The sequence below is a fragment of the Mesoplodon mirus genome (assembly GCF_964341445.2).
Source record: "Mesoplodon mirus genome assembly, chromosome: 1".
Lineage (NCBI taxonomy): Eukaryota > Metazoa > Chordata > Mammalia > Artiodactyla > Ziphiidae > Mesoplodon > Mesoplodon mirus.
Window position 1 is genome coordinate 77761963 of NC_138976.1, and position 22198 is coordinate 77784160.

Sequence of the window (22198 nt, forward strand, 5' to 3'; positions counted from 1 at the left end):
GATTCTTTATGTATAGTTTCATGTCATCTGCAAACAGTGACAGTTTTACTTCTTCTTTTCTAATTTGGATTGCTTTTATTTCTTTTTCTTCTCTGATTGCCATGGCTAGGACTTCCAAAACTATGTTGAATAATAGTGGTGAGAGTGGACATCCTTGTCTCGTTCCTGATCTTACACGAAGTGCTTTCAGTTTTTCACCATTGAGAATGATGTTTGCTGTGGGTTTGTCGTATATGGCCTTTATTATGTTGAGGTAGTTTCCCTCTATGCCCACTTACTGGAGAGTTTTTATCATAAATGGTTGTTGAATTTTGTCAGAAGCTTTTTCTGCATCTATTGAGATGATCATATGGTTTTTCTTCTTCATTTGTTAATATGGTGTATCACATTGATTGATTTGTGTATATTGAAGAATCCTTGCATCCCTGGGATAAATCCCACTTGATCAAGGTGTATGATCCTTTTCAGGTGTTGTTGGATTCTGTTTGCTCGTATTTTGTTGAGGATTTTTGATTCTATATTCATCAGTGATATTGGTCTGTAATTTTCTTTTTTTATACTATCTTTATCTGCTTTTGGTATCAGGGTGATGGTGGCCTCATAGAATGAGATTGAGAGTATTCTTCCTCTGCAATTTTTTGGAAGAGTTTGAGAAGGATGGGTGTTAGCTCTTCTCTAAATGTTTGATAGAATTCACTTGTGAAGCCATCTAGTCCTGGACTTTTGGTTGTTGGAAGATTTTTTTTTTTTTTTTTTTTTTTTTGCGGTACGTGTGCCTCTCACTGCTGTGGGCTCTCCCGCTGTGGAGCACAGGCTCTGGACACGCAGGCTCAGCGGCCATGGCTCACGGGCCCAGCCGCTCCGCGGCATGTGGGATCCTCCCGGACGGAGCACGGACCCGCGTCCCCTGCATCGGCAGGCAGACTCTCAACCACTGCGCCACCAGGGAAGCCCCCTGTTGGAAGATTTTTAATCACAGTTTCTATTTCATTATTTGTGATTGGTCTGTTCATATTTTCTATTTCTTCCTGGTTCAGTCTTGGAAGGTTATACCTTTCTAAGAATTTGTCCATTTCTTCCAGGTTGTCCATTTTATTGGCACAGAGTCGCTTGTAGTAGTCTCTTAGGATACTTTGTATTTCTGTGGTGTCTGTTGTAACTTCTCCTTTTTCATTTCTAATCTTATTGATTTGAGTCCTCTCCCTCTTTTTCTTGATGAGTCTGGCTAATGGTTTATCTATTTTGTTTATCTTCTCAAAGAACCAGCTTTTAGTTTTATTGTTTTTGCTATTGTTTTCTTTGTTTCTATTTCATTTATTTCTGCTCTGATCTTTATGATTTCTTTCCTTCTGCTAACTTTGGGTTTTGTTTGTTCTTCTTTCTCTATTTCCTTTAGGTGTAAGGTTAGATTGTTTATTGGAGATTTTTCTTGTTTCTTGAGGTAGGCTTGTATAGCTATAAACTTCCCTCTTAGAACTGCTTTTGCTGCATCCCATAGGTTTTGGATCATCGTGTTTTCATTGTCATTTGTCTCTAGGTACTTTTTGATTTCCTCAGTGATCTCTTGGTTATTTAGTAATGTACTGTTTAACCTCCATGTGTTTGTGTTTTTTCCTTTTTTTCCCCTGTAATTCAATTCTAATCTCATAGCATTGTGGTCAGAAAAGACGCTTGCTATGATTTTAATTTTCTTAAATTTACCGTGGCTTTATTTGTGACCCAAGATGTGATCTATCCTGGAGAATGCTCCATGCGCACTTGAGAAGAAAGTGTAATCTGCTGTTTTTGGATGGAATGTCCTATAAATATCAGTTAACTCTCTCTGGTCTGTTGTGTCATTTAAAGCTTCTGTTTCCTTATTTAGTTCCATTTTGGATAATCTGTCCATTGGTGTAAGTGAGATGTTAAAGTCCTCCACTATTATTGTGTTACTGTCGATTTCCTCTTTTAGAGCTGTTAGCATTTGCCTTATGTATTGAGGTGCTCTTATGTTGGATGCATATATATTTATAATTGTTATATTTTCTTCTTGGATTGATCCTTTGATCATTATATAGTGTCCTTCCTTGTCTCTTGTAAGATTCTTTATTTTAAAGTCTATTTTATCTGATATGAGTATAGCTGCTCCAGCTTTCTTTTGATTTCCATTTGCACAGAATATCTTTTCCATCCCCTCACTTTCAGTATGTATGTGTCCCTAGGTCTGAAGTGGGTCTCTTGTAGACAGCATATAGATGGGTCTTGTTTTTGTATCCATTCAGCAAGCCTGTGTCTTTTGGTTGGAGCATTTAGTCCATTCACATTTAAGGTAATTATTGATATGTATGTTGCAGTGACCATTTTCTTAATTGTTTTGCGTTTGTTTTTGTAGGTCGTTTTCTTCTCTTGTGTTTCCCACTTAGAGAAGTTCCTTTAGCATTTGCTGTAGAGCTGGTTTGGTGGTGCTAAATTCTCTTACCTTTTGCTTGTCTGTAAAGCTTTTGATTTCTCCATCGAATCTGAATGAGATCCTTGCCGGGTAGAGTAATCTTGGTTGTAGGTTCTTCCCTTTCATCACTTTACGTATATCATGCCACTCCCTTCTGGCTTGTAGAGTTTCTGCTGAGAAATCAGCTGTTAACCTTATGGGAGTTCCCTTGTATGTTATTTTTCGTTTTTCCCTTGCTGCTTTCAATAATTGCTCTTTGCCTTCAATTTTTGCCAATTTGATTACTATGTGTCCCGGTGTGTTTCTCCTTGGGTTTATCCTATATGGGACTCGCTGTGCTTCCTGGACTTGGGTGGCTATTTCCTTTTCCATGTTAGGGAAGTTTTTGACTATAATCTCTTCAAATCTTTTTTTGGGTCCTTTCTCTCTCTCTTCTCCTTCTGGGACCCCTATAATGCAAATATTGTTGCATTTAATATTGTCCCAGAGGTCTCTTAGGCTGTCCTCATTTCTTTTCATTCTTTTTTCTTTATTCTATTCCGCAGCAGTGAATTCCACCATTCTGTCTTCCAGGTCACTTATCCATTCTTCTGCCTCAGTTATTCTGCTATTGTTTCCTTTTAGTGTATTTTTCATTTCAGTTATTGTATTGTTCATCTCTGTTTGTTTGTTCTTTAATTCTTCTAGGTCTTTGTTAAACATTCCTTGCATCTTCTTGATCTTTGCCTCCATTTTTTTTTCCGAGGTCCTGGATCATCTTCACTATCATTATTCTGAATTCTTTTTCTGGAAGGTTGCCTATCTCCACTTCATTTAGTTGTTTTTCTGGGGTTTTATCTTGTTCCTTCATCTGGTACATAGCTCTCTGCCTTTTCATTTTCTCTGTCTTTCTGTGAATGTGGCTTTTTTCCCCTACAGGCTGCAGGATTGTAGTTCTTCTTGCTTCTGCTGTCTGCCCTCTGGTGGATGAGGCTATCTAAGAGGCTTGATTGGAGGGACTGGTGGTGGGTGGAGCTCCCTCTGTCTTTTTTTTTTTAATATTTATTTATTTATTTATTTATTTATTTATTTATTTATTTGTCTGTGCCAGGTCTTAGGGGCGCACGTAAGATGTTCATTGTCGTATGCAGGATCTTTAGTTGTGACATGTGGGATCTTTAGTTGCAGCATGCAAACTCTTAGTTGCAGTATTTGGGATCCGACCAGGGATCGAACCTGGGCCCCCTGCATTGGGATCGTGGAGTCTTAACTGCTGGACCACCAGGGAAGTCCCGATCCTAGTATATTCTTAAATTTAGCAATGCAGAGCCAGAATGGGGTCACTTTGCCAGATGCCTCTGGTAGTCATGCTAACAAACCCTTAGATCAGCTGTAAAGCTTATCCTGAAATTAGAAAAGTAATATGAACAAGAAATGGAAAGCCAACAGAAGTGATGACTGGTTGTTCTCCCAAAACACCTTCATGGCCATCATGTTTCATCCACAAACCTTAATGCAACCATTGTGTAAGCCTTTGCAATAGCTCTCCCCTGGTGTCTCTCAGGTTTAAGTGATTTAGGACTGTGTCATCAGATAAAGCTACTCATGGAGCTGTAATGATAAGTTGGGCAACTTGCTGAAGGATTTAATGATATATTCTGACAGCTAAATCGCTCTTGGACAGGATACCACATGCAGGTGCTCAGAGACTCTTTCTGGGATTTGTAGAGGTACTGCTACGTCCTTGGCATGGGAGTTTAGATTGGAAGGAAGCAAAAGACACTGAAAAGTAAATGAAGCAATCTTTCTCCCTTGGGTTTTGTTTGAACAGGAAGAGAGATTAATTGTCAATTACTGAACTTATTTTTATACATACATTTAAAAATATAGCACTTCAATGGCTAACAATGTGTAGTAACAATAATGAAACTTTGACAGTGTTTTCGTACCATTCATTTAGAAACATTTCTGCTTGCATTACCAGAGGCCGTATTACTTAAACTTCCCCCACCCCAGCTGTCTGAGATGTTGTATGAATCCCATGTATCAAGTAATTTCAAGTGGGATTGAAGAACAAACTAATTTCAACTCAATCTAATCGAATAAGCATTTGATGACGGCATACCTTGTTCTGAGCACTGTCATCTTATATATTATCAAGGCGTAATATTTTATTCCTGATCTTGAAACATAAAGAAGTGCAAGTTAAAGAATACGTTGGAAGAGCTTCATAAGAACCACTAGTAAAATTAAAAGAAGTAGTTTTACTTTTGAAGACAATGGAAAATATAGTAGCAAATAAAGCATACTCCATAGAGTAGACAGAAATAAAAGAAAAGCAAGAAAATATTGAAAAGAAAAAAGATAATATAACTAGACAAAAAATAAGTTATGACAAAGAATATGGTTTAAATTTCCTTTGTGAAAAGGAAAGATTAACTATTTTCTATCTATAAATGAACCCCATCCTAAATGATGCTAGATGACTAAGAATAAAAAGTAAGGTGAGGGGCTTCCCTGGTGGCGCAGTGGTTGAGAGTCCGCCTGCCAATGCAGGGGACACGGGTTCGTGCCCTGGTCCGGGAAGAACCCACATGCCACGGAGCGGCTAGGCCCGTGAGCCATGGCCGCTGAGCCTGCGCGTCCGGAGCCTGTGCTCCGCAACGGGAGAGGCCACAACAGTGAGAGGCCCGCATACCGCAAAAAAAAAAAAAAAAGTATGGTAAGATGCACCAGGAAAATACAAATAACCACAGAGTAGATGTTGCAATATTAATCTCAAACAACTGTAATTCAAAGTCAAAATAATTAAAATGGAATGAAGGACACAATTTTACATTGATGAAAATAGCAATCAAAATATCCTCTTTTAACAAAGATTATAAGAACTAGGCTCATTGGAGAGTATAAACTAGCAGACTTTTTTCAGACCTCTTCTTCTACTTAATGTCAGTCATCAGTCATATGACTGATAGGGCCATCTGACACCATTCACTTCACCTTCCCAATCCACCTGCTGCTCATTAGGGATACTTTCTGTACATCAAGATGTGGCTCATCATCTTTGGGCATTTTTTAGTAGAAGTTTATGAAATATCACTTATTTTAGTTTTCTATTGCTGAATAACAAATTACCACAAATTTAATGGCTTAAGACAACACTCATATAATAGCTCACAGTTCTATAGGTCAGAAGTCTGGGCAGACTTCACTGGTTCTCTAAAGAGGGTTTCACATGTCCAAGATCAGGTGTCAGCTGTTCTGGGCTCTTTATGGAGTATCGGGGAAAGAAATCACTTCCAAGCTTATTCTGGTTGTTGGCAGAACTCACTTCCCTACAATTGTAGGACTGGAGTGTCCATTTTCCTACTAGCTGTCAGATGTGGACCACTCTTATAGCTCCTAGAGGCCACTCTCCCATCCTTTAAATGGCTCCTCCATCTTCGAAACTAACAACAATGCCTTGAATCCTTCTGTTTTAGATCTCTCTGAGTTTCCCTTCTGCCAATGGACAGAGAAAACTCTCTGCTTTCAAAGGGCTCGTGTGATTAGATTAAGTTCACCTGGATAATCTCCCTTTTGGTTAACCCAAAATCAACTGATTAGTACTTTAAATTGCATCTACAAAATCCCATTTGCTATGTAATATAACATAATCAGAGATGTAATATTGGATTCATCATATTCGTACCCAGATTAGTGCAGGAAATCTTGGTTGGGGTGAAGGGGAGCATAGATTTTAGGATTCTGCCTATCATGCTGCTCTTAGATCCTTCTGCACTTACTACCTTGTGAATCCTAAAGGCTAAGAAGCCTTTATAAATATTTTGTAGTCTCTCTCTTGATTTTAACAAAGTTAAAATTTTTGTTTTCCACATACTTTTGGCTTTCATAAGATTTCCATGATGAGAGGGGGAAACTACTGATTAATGCATCCATGTTCACATTGAAAGTTTCTCTATTTTTGAGAGTGATTTATCCCTTAATCAAATTGTTTTCTGATTCCGAGATTTGTTTCTTTAGAATTTCCATTCAGAGTTATCTCACATGCTGCATCTAATAATTTGAATATCTTATTTAGGAAGTGGTAGGGGAGCTAAATCTGTTCTTTGTTGTTTTTGCTCATCCTAGCTTATTTCTTTCTTTATTTGCCAGTACTTTTTGTGAGCTCACATTTGTTGAATTTAATCTGGGGGAATCCTGAGAGTCTAAATTGGGGATAGTTTACCTCAGAGAGGATTTGTATTTTCATAGATTCCTCCAATTGTTGTTTTAAACGCCCTAGGCTTCATGCAGGAGGCTTGCTATAAGCTTTCCAACCTTGCCAGAGATCCAAAAGCTTTGTCTCCAGATGGTAGTTCTGATCCTAGGATTAGCCTTGGGACATACTTATATTTTGAATTTGTTTATTTCCCCCTGATCTGGTTTCAGTTCACCTATTTTCTGTCTCTTCCTCCCTCCCTCCCTCTCTCTTTCCCTTCCTTTTTCATATCCTCTCTTACTTACTTTCTTTCCTGCTTAGGTTGTGCTAATAAAAGCACAGAATCAAATGTATGGGACACAGTAGCTCCACTGTACTCAGCACTGGTGGAAGTAAAATATTGTGCTCTATTCTGAGAACACTTTTGTAAGGAGATCATGATCAAAGTGATGTACATCCAGAGGTTCAGCCATAATAAAGATGAAGAACAGGTAAGTTTGTTTACTTTGTTTACCTGGGAAAAGAGAAGCCATGTTATAACTCTTCAAATCTCTGAAAGGATCTTGTGCTCGAGAGAAATAAGGCTTATCTTTCATTTTCAAGAAGCAGAAACAACAGGTGCATCAAGCAAGGAGGTTCACATTAGCTCAGCATAAGATAGAACCTATGATTATACTTGTACAGTATTGGAATGGGCCGCCTTTGTGAAGTATGTGCTCTAGACTCTGAGCTTATGTGGAGGTAAGATAACTATTCTCAGCAGTAGTTTAGAGGCCAGGAGTGCATTTCTATTTTGACTAAGATGCTGTACCAAATAACCTTTACTCTCCCTTCCTATGAGCCCAGATTCTAGGCATGTTTATTCCATGACTCTTATACATTTAGATAAAAAATAAGAAATGATACCCATCTGGAAGAAACATTTATCCCACATTCTGACTATAATGGAAGGAAATTTTGTGTCACAGTATTGAAGAAAACTTTCGAATTGGTAAATAAGAGTAATCGTTAATATATTTTACTTCCAAAATAGTCCTCATAATGTGTCAAGAATAAAAGGCAGTTAATTTTTACACAAAATATTCTCCTCATGCATATCTACAGTGGGAGAAAATATGACACATTGTTCAAGAATAATGATAAGGTTCACTCAGAAATAGAAATTTAGTTCATCTTAAACTAAATAGAACAGACAATAGAGAAGAGATGACACAGCATGAGCTATATGATTACATTTAAAATATTCTGCAGGCCAGAAGGGAGTGGCATGATTATTTAAAGTGATGAAAGGGAAAAACCTACAACCAACATTACTCTACCCAGCAAGGCTCTCATTCAGATTTGACAGAGAAATCAAAAGCTTTACAGACAAGCAAAAGCTACGAGAATTCAGCACCACCAGAGCACCTTTGTAACAAATGCTAAAGGAACTTCTCTAGGCAGGAAACACAAGGGAAGAAGAAGCCCCACAAAAAGAAACCTAAAATAATTAAGAAAATGGTAATAGGAACATACATATCAATAATTACCTTAAACGTAAATGGATTAAATGACCCAACCAAAAGACACAGACTGGCTGAATGGATACAAAAATAAGACCCATCGATATGCTCTCTACAAGAGACCCACCCTGGACCGAGAGACACATACAGACTGAAACTGAGGGGATGGAAAAAGATATTCCATGCAAATGGAAGTAAAAAGAAAGCTGGAGTAGCAATATTCATATCAGATAAAATAGACTTTAAAATAAAGACTGTTGCAAGAGATAAGGAAGGACACTACATAATGATCAAGGGATCAGTCCAAGAAGTAGATATAACAATTATAAATATTTATGCACCCAACATAGCAACACCTCAATACATAAGGCAAATGCTAACAACCATAAAAGGGGGAATCAACAGTAACACAATAATAGTGGGGGACTTTAACATCCCACTTACACCAATGGACAGATCATCCAAACAGAAAATAAATAAGGAAACACAAGCTTTATATGACATAATAGACCAGATAGATTCAGTTGGTATTTATAGGACATTCCACCCAAAAGTGACAGAATACACTTTCTTCTCAAGTGCGCATGGAACATTCTGCAGGATAGATCACATCTTGGGTAAATTTGCCTCAGTAAATTTTAAGAAAATTGAAATTGTATGAAGCATCTTTTCTGACCACAACACTATGAGATTAGAAATCAACTACAGGAAAAAAAAAAAGAACTGTAAAAAACAGAAATACATGGAGGCTAAACAGTGCACTACTAGATAACCAAGAGATCACTGAAGAAATCAAAGAGGAAATTAAAAAATACATAGAAACAAATGACAATGAAAACACAACAACCCAAAACCTATGGGACACAGCAAAAACAGTTCTAAGAGGGAAGTTTATAGCAATTCAATCTCACCTCAAGAAACAAGAAAAATCACAAATAAATTATCTAACGTTACACCTACAGCAACTAGAGAAAGAAGAACAAAGAAAACCCAAAGTCAGTAGAAGGAAAGAAAGCATAAAGATCAGAGCAGAAATAAATGAAATAGAAATGAAGAAAACAATATCAAATATCAATAAACTTAAAAGTTGGTTCTTTGAGAAGATAAACAAAATTGATAAACCTTTAGCCAGATACATCAAGAAAAAAGGGAGAGGACTCAAATCAATAAAATTAAAATGAAAAAGGAGAAATTACAACTGACACCACAGAAATACAAAGGATTATAAGAGACTACTACAAGCAACTATATGCCAATAAAATAGACAACCTCGAAGAAATGGACAAATTCTTGGAAAGGTACAATTTTCCAAGACTGAACCAGGAAGAATTAGAAAATATAAACAGACCTATCACAAGTAATGAAATTGAAATTGTAATTTAAAATCTTCCAACAAACAAAAGTCCAGGACCAGATGGCTTCACAGGCAAATTCTATCAAACATTTAGAGAAGAGCTAACACGTGTCCTCTCAAACTCTTTCGAAAAATTGCAGAGGGAGGAACAATCCCAAATTTGTCCTACGAGGCCACCATCACCCTGATACCAAAACCAGACAAAGATATCACAAAAAACAAAATTACAGGCCAATATCACTGATGAATATAGGTACAAAAATCCTCAACAAAATACTAGCAAACGGAATCCAACAACACATTATAAGGATTATACACCATGATCAAATAGGATTTATCTCATGGATGCAAGGATTCTTCAATATATGCAAATCAATCAATGTGGTACACCACATTAACAAATTAAGGAATAAAAACCATATGTTCATCTCAATAGATGCAGAAGAAGCTTTTGACAAAATTCAACACCCATTTATGACAAAGACTCTCCAGAAAATGGGCATAGAGGGAACCTACCTCAACATAATAAAGGCCATATATGAAAAACCCACAGCCAACATCATTCTCAATGGTGAAAAACTGAAAGCATTTCCACTAAGATCAGGAGCAAGACAAGAATGTCCACTCTCGCCACTCTTATTCAACATAGTTCAATAAGGAAGTCCTAGCCATGGCAATCAGAGAAGAAAAAGAAATAAAAGGAATCCAAACTGGAAAAGAAGAAGTAAAACTGTCACTGTTTGCAGATGACATGATACTATACATAGAGTATCCTAAAGATGCCGCCAGAAAACTACTAGAGCTAATCAATGAACTTGGTAAAGTAGCAGGATAAAAAATTAATGCACAGAAATCTCTTGCATTCCTATACACTAACAATGAAAGATCAGAAAGAGAAATTAAGGAAACAATCACATTTAGCATCACAACAAAAAGAATAAAATACCTAGGAATAAAGTTACCTAAGGGGGCAAAAACCTGTACTCAGAAAACTGTAAGACACTGATGAAAGAAATCAAAGATGACATAAACAGATGGAGAAATATACCATGTTCTAGGCTTGGAAGAATCAATATTGTGAAAATGACTCTACTACCCAAAGCAATCTTCAGATTCAATGCAATCACTATCAAATTACCAATGGCATTCTTCACAGAATTAGAACAAAAAATTTTACAATTTGTATGGAAACACAAAAGGTCCCAAATAGCCAAAGCAATCTTCAGAAAGGAAAATGGAGCTGGAGGAATCAGGCTCCCCAACTTCAAACTATACTACAAAGCTACAGGAATCAAGACAGTATGGTAGGTACTAGCACAATAACAGAAATATAGATCAATGGTACAGGATAGAAAGCCTAGAGATAAACCCACACACATATGGTCACCTAATTTATGACAAAGGAGGCAGGAACATACAATGGAGAAAAGACAGCCTCTTCAATAAACGGTGCTGGGAAAACTGGACAGCTACATGTAAAAGAATGAAATTAGAACACTACCTAACACCATACAGAAAAACAAACTCAAAATGGATTAAAGTCCTAAATGTGAGACCAGACACTATAAAACCCTTAGAGGAAAACATAGGAAAAACACTCTTTGATATAACGGCAGCAAGATCTTTTTTGACCAACCTCCTAGAGTAATGAAAATAAAAACAAAAATAAACAAATGGGACCTAATGAAACTTAAAAGCTTTTGCACAGCAGAGGAAACTGTAAACAAGATGAAAAGACAACCCTCAGAATGGGAGAAAATACTTGCAAACAAAGCAACTGACAAAGGGTTACTTTCCAAAATATACAAGCAGTTCATGCAGCTCAATATCAAGAAAACAAACAACCCAATTCAAAAATGGACAGAAGACCTAAATAGACATTTCTCCAAAGAAGATATACAGCTGGCCAACAAACACATTAAAGGATGCTCAACATCACTAATCATTAGAGAAATGCAAATCAAAACTACAGTGAGGTATCACCTCACACCAGTCAGAATGGTCATCATCAAAAAATCCCCAAAGAATAGATGCTGGAGAGGGTGTGGAGAAAAGGGAATGCTTTGCACTATTGGTGGGAATGTAAATTGATACAGCCACTATGGAGAACAGTATGGAGGTTCCTTGGAAAACTAAAAATAGAACTACCATATGACCCAGCAATCCCACTACTGGGCATATACCCTGAGAAAAGCATAATTCAAAAAGAGACATGTACCACAATGTTCACTGCGGCACTATTTACAGTAGCCAAGACATGGAAGCAACCTAAGTGTCCATCGACAGATGAATGGATAAAGAAGATGTAGCACATATATACAATGGAATACTACTCAGCCATAAAAAGAAACGAAATTGAGCTATTTGTAGGGAGGTAGATGGACCTAGAGTCTGTCATACAGAGTGAAGTAAGTCAGAAAGAAAAAAACAAATACTGTATGCTAACACCTGTATATGGAATCTAAAAAAAACCAAAAAAAAAAACATGGTTCCGATGAACCTAGGAGCAGGACAGGAATAAAGACACAGATGTAGAGAATGGACTTGAGGACACGAGGAGGGGGAAGGGTAAGCTGGGATGAAGTGAGAGAGTAGCATTGACATATAGACACTACCAGAAGTAAAATAGATAGCTAGTGGGAAGCAGTTGCATAGCACAGGGTCATCAGCTCAGTGCCTTGTGACCACCTAGAGGGTTGGGATAGGGAGGGTGGGAGGAAGACGCAAGAGGGAGGGGATATGGGGATATATGTATACATATAGCTGATTCACTTTGTTATACAGCAGAAACTAACACAACATTGTAAAGCAATTATAATTCAATAAAGACCTTTAAAAAATAAAGGAAATGCTGCATTATATAATACTATACATTGAATATTTAATAAATTAATCCCCACGCTGAGAGTTGCAGTTCCAGAAGTAATGCCTGTTGCATGACAGGACTTAATCAATACTAGTTAATAATGGTTTGAGGGCAGGTCAATGCCTAATATGTTTGCAATACAAATTAGAAGCACAGAGGAATCATACTCAAGGTTAAATTCTTCTAGAAAAGACTGTTGGTAGTTATGAATAGTTAAAGGAAAGGAAAGAAGATTGAAGCTTTCATTGGTGTTGATTCCTTTGAGAGTTCCTGGGTCGTTAAACATGAGCTTATTCATATAAACTTTGGCCCTGATTTCTAGGTTTTACTATTTTTCTTTCATATTTTTCATGTAACTGAATTGTACCAGATTGTCTTGGGTGCTCAGCAGTAGATTCTGATTCTAAAATCCATACCGCTTCTCACAGAAGGAAGAAGAGGAACAGGAAACAGGGAGAGGGAAGGCAGAAAGAGAGGAGAGGAAAGAAGGAAAGAAGATGAGTAGAGATGGAAGAGGAAGGGATAAGTGGAGGAAAAGTGGGGAAAAGGAAAAGAAGAAGGGAGAGGTGGGAGAAAGGTCAGGAGATAGGGGGGACAGAGGGAGCAGGGAGGACCAGACACCTCTCATTCATTTTGACAAACTGGTGAACTCTTAACTTTTTTATAAAAAATATTTGAAAGTGGGCCCCTATATGTATATATGGAGGTCCTTATTTCTGGGGAACTAAAGAATTACTCTGCAACCCTTGATTAGGACATAAATACTCAGTTTTAAGCTTCTAAGTTTTATACAATTTAAATACAAGTTTTCAATAGACTTAAACTAGATTCAACATGGAGATAGTATAAATTAATTTTCTTACATAATTAAAATTTTTCTCTCAGATAATTGCATGACATTTGGTAGAAGAATTTTAATGCTGGGAGAGGATACAATGATGGTGACTTTGGAAGGTCCTGAGCAGGGGCTTTTCCAAGAACTGAGTAGACTATTAAGACAGGAAGGAAAGGAGATGGTAAAGAGGTTAACCTCTGTAGGCATTTACATCTGGGTGGGTTACATCTGTTTTAGGTTTGCTGTTCTCGTCAGGTCTTCTTGGCAACCTCTTTAAGGATCTGATAAAGCTAATAAAGAAATATACTAGAGTAGGCTCAGATGCAGGGATTCCCACTTCCCGAGTTGGTCTGCCTGCAATTATCTTACAGAAAGGTCCTGTTTCAGCCACCTGAGCTGTGATTTTCTAACCCCAAGGATGTTATGGTGAAAAGAGATTAATATAATAGAAGGCATTGCATTAAGCCCTACACTACATTGGTTTGATGAAGCTTGAGGATAATAGGAATAACTCAAGTATGTTGAGGATCAGTGATTTTATAAAGAATAAAGCTTATTAATGGTCTTAAAAAGATTCCATATGAATACGAAACCATTGTTATCACTGGTAACATCAAAATATCTTGCCAACATTTTTCTGATTCAGACTATTAAATTTCATATTAAAATATGATAAAAAGATATTCATTAAATAGACCTTGTAGACAGACAAAGCTTGAAGAACAGTGAAGTATAGTTAGGAAACTCTACACAAACAACAAGCACATTTTAGAATACTTTTCCAAAATGATAAGGACCAAGTTGGGATGTAGTAATAGTATTAGTAATTGAAATTTAATTGAGGGCTGAGCATGTATTAGGAACTATTCCTTCTGCTTTCAATATATTTATCATCTTATGTAATTCTCACAAAACCCCTCTGCAATAAATACTGTTCTATTACTGGTAAGGACGGAATTGGAACGAAAAATTCCACAGAGTGTACTGGTGTATAGAAAGAGAATACAATATGTCTGAACTTGAGGGTATCAGAGAGTTAATTTCCTACATCTCAACTCGAGGATGTTGAAAAGTATTTAGTAGGCACAGAAGACAATAAAGTTTATAAAGCTGATATAAAGAGGAAAGAGTAAAGAGGAAAGAGCTGATATAAAGAGGAAAAAAGCATTTTCTTAGACTTCAAAAGGCTGTCAGCTTGGCTTAAGGAACTCTAAAATAACAAATTATGTTTGTTTTGTTTGTTTTCATACTATATTGCTACTTGGTGTGCTAAAGAGCTTTTAAATCTCAGCAGCACCAGAGAAAGGGCTTGGCTCTGAGTCACATTGGCTACAGAGACCTGACATCTTGGTTGCACATATATTATGTTGCTATCACTTAAAGCATAAGTAAAATAAATACACTTTAAGCTTAAATAAAATAAAATAAACCAAAAGATAGTATGGTGGTAATAATTTTGGAGTGACAGCAGTGTGTATGCTTTGATTGGACAGAATTGAGCTTAACTTGGATCTTGTTTACCCTTTTAATTTCTATTTTTCTTTTCATTCTTTCAAGAAGAAAAGGGCTAAAATAGCTGTCAGCGCTCTACTAGCACTAAGCTGGTGACAGTGGACTATTTATTTGGTTCTAAAAAACATGGCTTAACTGTAGCTGTCAGTAAATTAGGGGCCTAAGCATACCACAGGTGCCCACACTGGGTACCACAGGCCACAAAAAAGCACTTAGTAGTTGTGTGTAATCAAATTTCTGAAACCTGATCCAGAAGAGCACTTCACTATTTATAGGACTGCCATAATAAATCTTTTGTGAACTAGAAAATCTATTTGTAATGTGAAATATCTCTTAATTTGTGTTTTTAGGTTTGAATTTGTTGTGTAATGTGGCCTTCTTAAAGTAAGAAACTTCTGTAATTTATGGAAGCCCAGATAAATCTAAGGTAATCAAACATAATATTCATTCATTAGTTCACTGATGGTATGTATATATGGTATGTATATACTAAGCGCTATGCTAGGTCCGAGGGATGGCCATGATTAAGTTCATTAATGCCCTTAAGGTGCTCAGCTGAGGTTGGGGAGGAGAATTCTGATGTGCTAAATATTCTTTTCTTGGAAACTCAAAAGTGGAATAAGCACAAGATTTCCTGACGGCAATGCTGTAGATAATCTTTTGAAATCTCCTTCTTGCATATAACTTACAAAACAATAATGTGATGAGTTTGTATTGTCATAACATATTAAATGTGAATGCCCCAGAGCCCTAAACTGTACCTAGAGGTTGAGTCTTTCAGCCATTACAGCCTGAAGGGACCTCTGATTCTTGTGTCCTTCTCAGCCCCCTCCACGATCCCATTCCCTCCCTCGTTTTTCAGAGGAAGAAATTCGTGCTCAGAAAGGTTGAGAACAGCTGAAAGTGGAACCAGCCAAGCCTTTTTCATCCTCAAACTTTTTAGCTGATTTGCTAAACAATTCTGCTCCTCTTTCTGATTTAGAAAAGCTGTATAGAAAAGACATATTTTATGGTTTGAGGGGTGTTCTCTTGCTCCCTTTTAGTCAAATTTACATAACTTGTAAGCAGAAGGTGTGGTGGCAACAGATGATGAATGGTAAAAAGAAACTTCCCCAAGGACAGCCCGAATAGACCAGCTCCGGGCTCAGGTCCACTTAGTCCTCCTTAACTGACTCAGCGCTCCCCCTTAACTCCGCCCACTCTGACGAGTAGACTGTTAGGAGAGCGAAACTACAGATCCCAGGATGCAGTTGTCCCTCTCAACCTCTATGTAGCCCGCTTGCTCCCCTCATTGCATTCTGGGAAGTGTAGTTTCTTTTTAAGCCGTATCTGCGTACACTGTCTAGGAAACCAGGGCTTTTAGGCTTGAGAGATCCATCTTTCTACTGGCCCCGCCCTTTACACTGACCCCGCCCCAGGTTGCTTAGGAGATGAGAGACGCCGAATCTTGGGCTGTGTCGGCACAGGCAGCAGGATAGGTGCAGAGAGAAATCCTCTGAGATCTGTAACAGGAGGGCAGCCATGGGGAGCTGTGACAGCTCCTGCCAGGGTTGGTGTAGTGGTAGGCAACACTGGTTTGAACTCGGACCCATGGACTTGATGGAGCGCAAGGGCTCCCTAACCCTCCGCTCCCATCACAAGAAATACTCGAAGCCAGTGCTGGTGTATTCCTGGTGAGCGAGCTCTCTTGCAGTTCCTAGGTGCTGGGAGAGGGAGAAGAAGGGAAGGGATGGGGGAGGAGAGGAAAGGAGAGTAAGAGAGAGAGGACAAGGGTGGAGAGGATAAAATAAACAGAAAAGAATGAGAAAAGAGGAAAAGAAAAGCAGAGAAAGAAAGAAAAAGATCATACAAGAGAGAGAACTGGGAGAGAAGAAAGAGAAAGGAAAGGGAAACATCTTCAAAGGAGAGATGGAGAGGGTCAGAGTGAGAGTAGGGGCAGGGAGGACGAGATAGGAAAGCCCTCCAAGAGCAGCTCCCTAGCACACACAGAGACCTGCTGCAGCCAGACCCTGTCTGCCAGAGGTCATAGATCGCCCACACAGAGAGTGTAGGTGGAGGGTGTCTGCAGAGGCTGGAAATCATGTTCTGAGACAAGTGCTTACTTACAAAAGGCTGGGTCTGTTAGGAGACCAAGGGCACAGGAGGAGGAGATGCCTGCTCAGAGGATGGCCTCCAGGACTGCCGTTGCTTGGGGGCAGTGAGGCACAATGAATGATTTGAAAGAGGTCCTTAAAATATTCCCTAGGCCACTAGGACTATTCTGGCCAGAGATGGCAGACTGGCATCCCTCACTGGGTAAACCAACAGACATAGATTATTTGACATGCACTGTGTTTACATTTTTCTTTTAAATTAATTGCCCACATTTAAAACCAGGAGATTTCACATGGAAATCTAGGATTGTGTCTTCTCTTGAAAATCTGAAAGGCTTGGCAACAGAGGATTTTATTCTTTCTGACAACTATGAATGTACTGGAGCTGAACACTCGCTACTCCTTAAGATGAGTCTGCTCCTTCTTTCTGTGGTAATTTCAGGTTCTTTCCTGGCTTCAGGAAACATCTTATTTACTTCCTCCGCATTAGGCTTTGGGTTTGGAATTCACTTAGAGCTTCTCCTGTTTATTAAATATTACAGTGACATAGTGAAACCATGACATTTAATTGGCAAAACAGCGGGGCCTTTTAGGGTATTTAGAATTCTATCCTTTGGGTCAATTTTCCTGGCTGTACTGTTGACAGTAATTGTGTTTGGACTATTTGGAATATTCTGGGAAAGAGGAAGATTTGAAATGAAATCTCAAATCTTGTCTTCTTTATACTTTCACCTTTGAAAGAAGATGAATGATTTTGACTCTAGCCCTAAGGCTAAGTCCTCCTTGATCCCATTCATTCATGTAATGTATAATATGTGAATCCTGTTGTTTCTGTCTTGCAAACTTTCTACAGCCTACTCACTTTCCCATGAGCTCTCTTCTTTTTACTTCTCATCCCTAAAACCAACTCTCTGCCTATATTGAGCTCACTGTGAGAGGTTATATTAATTTAGAATAAAAAATCTACATTGGGAAGCAGAAAATCCTCCCTTAACCTCATACAAGGCTTACCTCACAGCCCTCAAGCAAAACGCAGCTCTTTCATGATTTTGTTACTCCATAAGGATTTAGGTCATAATATACATCACTGCCAGAAATTACTGTTAAAGAGAAAGACGTTTTTCAAGTGGACAGTGCTTCTGCTCCCTTCTGTACTACCTTTCCTTTGAAAAGTTGCCTTGTGGACATCATAGACATCAATAACAAAACCACAGAAGAATATAGATGAGAAGGAGATGAGGAACTTGGTAGGAGAGAAGGGTGGTGTAACACTGAAAGTCATTCTGGCCACTGCCGGAAATGTAGAGAGTTCTCATGCTGTTGGTTTTAGAAAGGTTTGGGGGCAGGAAGAAATAAATTCAACCCAACAAACATTTTTGTGTCATGCACTTTGCTGTGTGTTGGAGCCACAGAGATGGATAAAGTGGATTCAGTGAGATAATTTGTATAAAGCATTTAATACCATGCCTTGCACATAGTAAGCAGTCAATAATATATGGTAACTAATATTGATTTAGGATAACATAATGGTTAAAAGCTTGAGCTTTAGGTTTGAATACCAACTCTGCAGCTTGTGATATAACAAGTGACATGACTGTTCTAGGCCTCTGTTTCTGCAACTGTAAAATGGGGGTGATAGGATTCTTGTAAGACTAAACAAGGTATTGTATGTGAAGTATCTTCTGACATATAGCCTGGCACATAGTAAGCACAGTAAAGGTTATATACATGTATTAGGACATGGTCACTGACCTCAACTAATTTCATAGGCCAGTAAAGAATAATGTCAGTAAATTCAGTATAATTTGATTTTTGCAAAATAGAGATGAGTATAAGAGGCAAAAATAGCAGGAGGGGGAGATTAGTGTGTATATGGTTTTCTGAGCAAGATTTAGAAGGAAGAATAGGAGTTCCATAGGTATACAAAAGAGAACAGGCAAGTACAATGTAATAGTAAGAAGCAGCACCATAGGGAAATAGAAAGAGTTCTCTATAGTTGGTAAATACAGTTGATCTCATTATCTGTAAATTCTGTATTTGCAAATTCATCTACTTGCAAAAATTTGTATGGAACCCACATCAATATTTGCAGCACTTTCATAGTCATTTATGGACATGTGCAGAGAGGCAAAAAATTTGAATCATCCCACACACATATTCTCAGTTGATGTCAGACACTCTGCCTTCTTGTTTCAGCTCCTCTTACTGTAAACAAGTATTCTTTTCATGGTCTATTTAGTGCCATGTTTTTTGCATTTTTGTACTTTTTGTTGGTGACGTCATTGTTCAGATGGCCCCCAAACATAGTGCTGAAGTGCTGTCTAGTGTTCCTAAGTGCAAGAAGGCTGTGATGTGCCTTATGGAGAAAATATGTGCATTACATAAGCTTCATTGAGACATGAGGTACAGTGCTGTTGGCTGTGAATTCAGTGTTAGTGAGACAACAAGGTATATTAAACAAGATGTCTTTAAACAGAAACACACATAAAACCGGGTCATGTATTAATTGGTTGTTGAAAGTGTGACCAGAGGCTCACAGGAACCTAATCTTGTATTTCCCCTAGGAGCAATGATTCAGTATTTGCTAATTGTTTGTGACTTTATAGAACATAACAACCTTGAATAATGAGAATCAACTGTAAAATTTGAGAAGCACTTGCATTTCTCTGAGCTGGCTGTGCTACTGGCATCCTTGTTTTCCTTCTGTATTCAACCAGTCACCAAGGTCTGTCCTAGAAAACTGCATAAAGTTCAAATTGTATAAACTTCCAAATGAATAAATGTCATTGACCATTTTGTTTTTATGCATTCTGGTCATAATTGTTTGCTTTCGATTGACTTGTTATATATTAAAAATTTATTGAATTTTAACCTTTTATTAGTGGCTATTTAATCAATGAATGCCTCCTATCTAAAATACACCATTTGGGTGGCCTCCCAACTGAGTATCTGATCAACTAAGGGACTGTGCCTTAGGTTTGCAAAATAGAATTTAACTGGGAGAAATTCTGAGGTACCTCTGCTTATACAGTAAACATTTGGATGATTCCTGTGTTACTCTTTATGTGGAGTGTAATACCAGTCTGTTTGACTTCACTATACATATTAAAAAACAGTTGTGTATAATAGACATGATAAAGTGAAATACCCAGAATGGTTGTTAGAGGTATTTCTGGTCCATTATTGGATAAGAGGTTGCCTAGGAACCATGTCTTCCTTTTAGCTGGAGTGGTCGATAGAGAGCCATATTACCTGCATCACACCTTGATGCTTCTGAGTGAGAAAGGCCTTTTCTAGAAATTATCTTTCTCTATTCATTCCTACAGCATTTATGGAACTATATCATCAGATGTTTCCATCAGAAATTATGAGTCAAGGGGAAATTTTCTCTTGGGATATTTTCCCACTTACTGGAATAATAGAATACTAAGAACCAGAACAACTAGATTTGCCCTTAATAAATTATCTGTTGTAAGGCTAGTTCTTATTTATTTATTTATTTATTTATTCTCATCTCTTCTTCCTTGGCCAAACTGACATCTGTTAATAAGTGATGAGCCATTAGATCACTCCCTAACACCATACACAAAAATAAGCTCAAAATGGATCAAAGACCTAGATGTAAGGCCAGACACTATCAAACTCTTAGAGGAAAACATAGGAAAAACACTCTATGACATAAATCATGGCAAGATCCTTTTTGACCCACCTCCTAGAGAAATGGAAATAAAAACAAAAACAAATGGGACCTAATGAAACTTAAAAGCTTTTGCACAGCAAAGGAAACCATAAACAAGACCAAAAGACAACCCTCAGAATGTGAGAAAATATTTGCAAATGAAGCAACTGACAAAGGATTAATCTCCAAAATTTACAAGCAGCTCATGCAGCTCAATAACAAAAACACAAACAATCCAATCCAAAAATGGGAAGAAGACCTAAAGAGACATTTCTCCAAAGAAGATATACAGACTGCCAACAAACACATGAAAGAATGCTCAACATCATTAATCATTAGAGAAATGCAAATCAAAACTACAACGAGATATCATCTCACACCAGTCAGAATGGCCATCATCAAAAAATCTAGGAACAATAAATGCTGGAGAGGGTGTGGAGAAAAGGGAACACTCTTGCACTGCTGGTGGGAATGTGAATTGGTACAGCCACTATGGAGAACACTATGAAGGTTCCTTAAAAAACTACAAATAGAACTACCATATGACCCAGCAATCCCACTACTGGGCATATACCCCGAGAAAACCATAATTTAAACAGAGTCATGTACTAAAATGTTCATTGCAGCTCTATTTACAATAGCTCAGAGATGGAAACAACCTAAGTGTCCATCATCGGATGAATGGATAAAGAAGATTTGGCACATATATACAATGGAATATTACTCAGCCATAAAAAGAAACAAAATTGAGCTATTTGTAATGAGGTGGATAGACCTAGAGTCTGTCATACAGAGTGAAGTAAGTCAGAAAGAGAAAGACAAATACCGTATGCTGACACATATATATGGAATTTAAGAAAAAAATATGTCATGAAGAACCTAGGGGTAAGACAGGAATAAAGACACAGACCTACTAGAGAATGGACTTGAGGGTATGGGGAGGGGAAAGGGTAAGCTATGACAAAGCGAGAGAGAGGCATGGACATATATACACTACCAAACGTAAGGTAGATAGCTAGTGGGAAGCAGCCACATAGCACAGGGAGATCAGCTTGGTGCTTTGTGACCACCTGGAGGGGTGGGATAGGGAGGGTGGGAGGGAGGGAGACGGAAGAGGGAAGAGATATGGGAACATATGTATATGTATAACTGATTCACTTTGTTATAAAGCAGAAACTAACACACCATTGTAAAGCAATTATACTCCAATAAAAAAACATTAAAAATCATTTTATGCTGAAAAAAAAAAGTGATGAGCCTAAAAATTCGTTCGAGTTTCCATGAAACAGTTCATGCTCTGGTCTCCATGGTGACACTTAAGAGTCTTAAGGACTTAGCTTAATTTTATATATTTGTAACTTCTCTCTCTTGCGTAAGCCCAAAATTAAAGAGCCTGAGCATTTTACTGTCTTCCCCCCGCCCTGTCTGCATTATAGGAAGAAAACAGAAAGAGAAAGGGAAAAAAGGAAGTAAAATTAAAATCCGGTGATAATTGTGGGGTAGGGAACTTGATAGTTTTAAAGATTTTTTCAGAAAATCATTTGGGCTGGAGAAAGAAATTAAAGAGCTTTCTATGATGCTCTTCAGACTTATACCCTATTGTGCTCTTTGAACAGGGAGTTTATATGTATTCAAGGTACTCCACGTTCAGAGGAGAATCCAGTTTCAAGGCACTGGGATATCATTAGTATACTTATTAGAAAACAGAGATGAATTTTCTAATTTGCTGTATGTTCATCCTATATTTAA

At 37.8% G+C, this 22198-nt stretch overlaps 1 protein-coding gene across 6 annotated transcripts in view; it reads left to right on the plus strand.

Annotated features, from left to right (window-relative positions):
• The window catches only part of MAMDC2 (MAM domain containing 2), a gene marked incomplete at its 5' end in the record, with an annotated part of 443561 nt that overhangs the window by 28023 nt on the left and 393340 nt on the right, over positions 1 to 22198 (plus strand). For 3 of the 6 annotated variants that reach the window (XM_082633490.1, XM_082633489.1, XM_082633491.1), the window contains one exon: positions 6930 to 7099. The exons of 1 other annotated variant lie outside the window; for it this stretch is intronic. In XM_082633490.1, coding sequence (XP_082489616.1) covers positions 7089 to 7099 — 11 coding nt within the window. Of the gene's footprint in view, positions 1 to 6929; positions 7100 to 15027; positions 15105 to 16198; positions 16351 to 22198 lie in introns of those variants that run through there. 2 more of the 6 variants (XM_082633488.1, XM_082633486.1) reach the window with 2 other exon arrangements.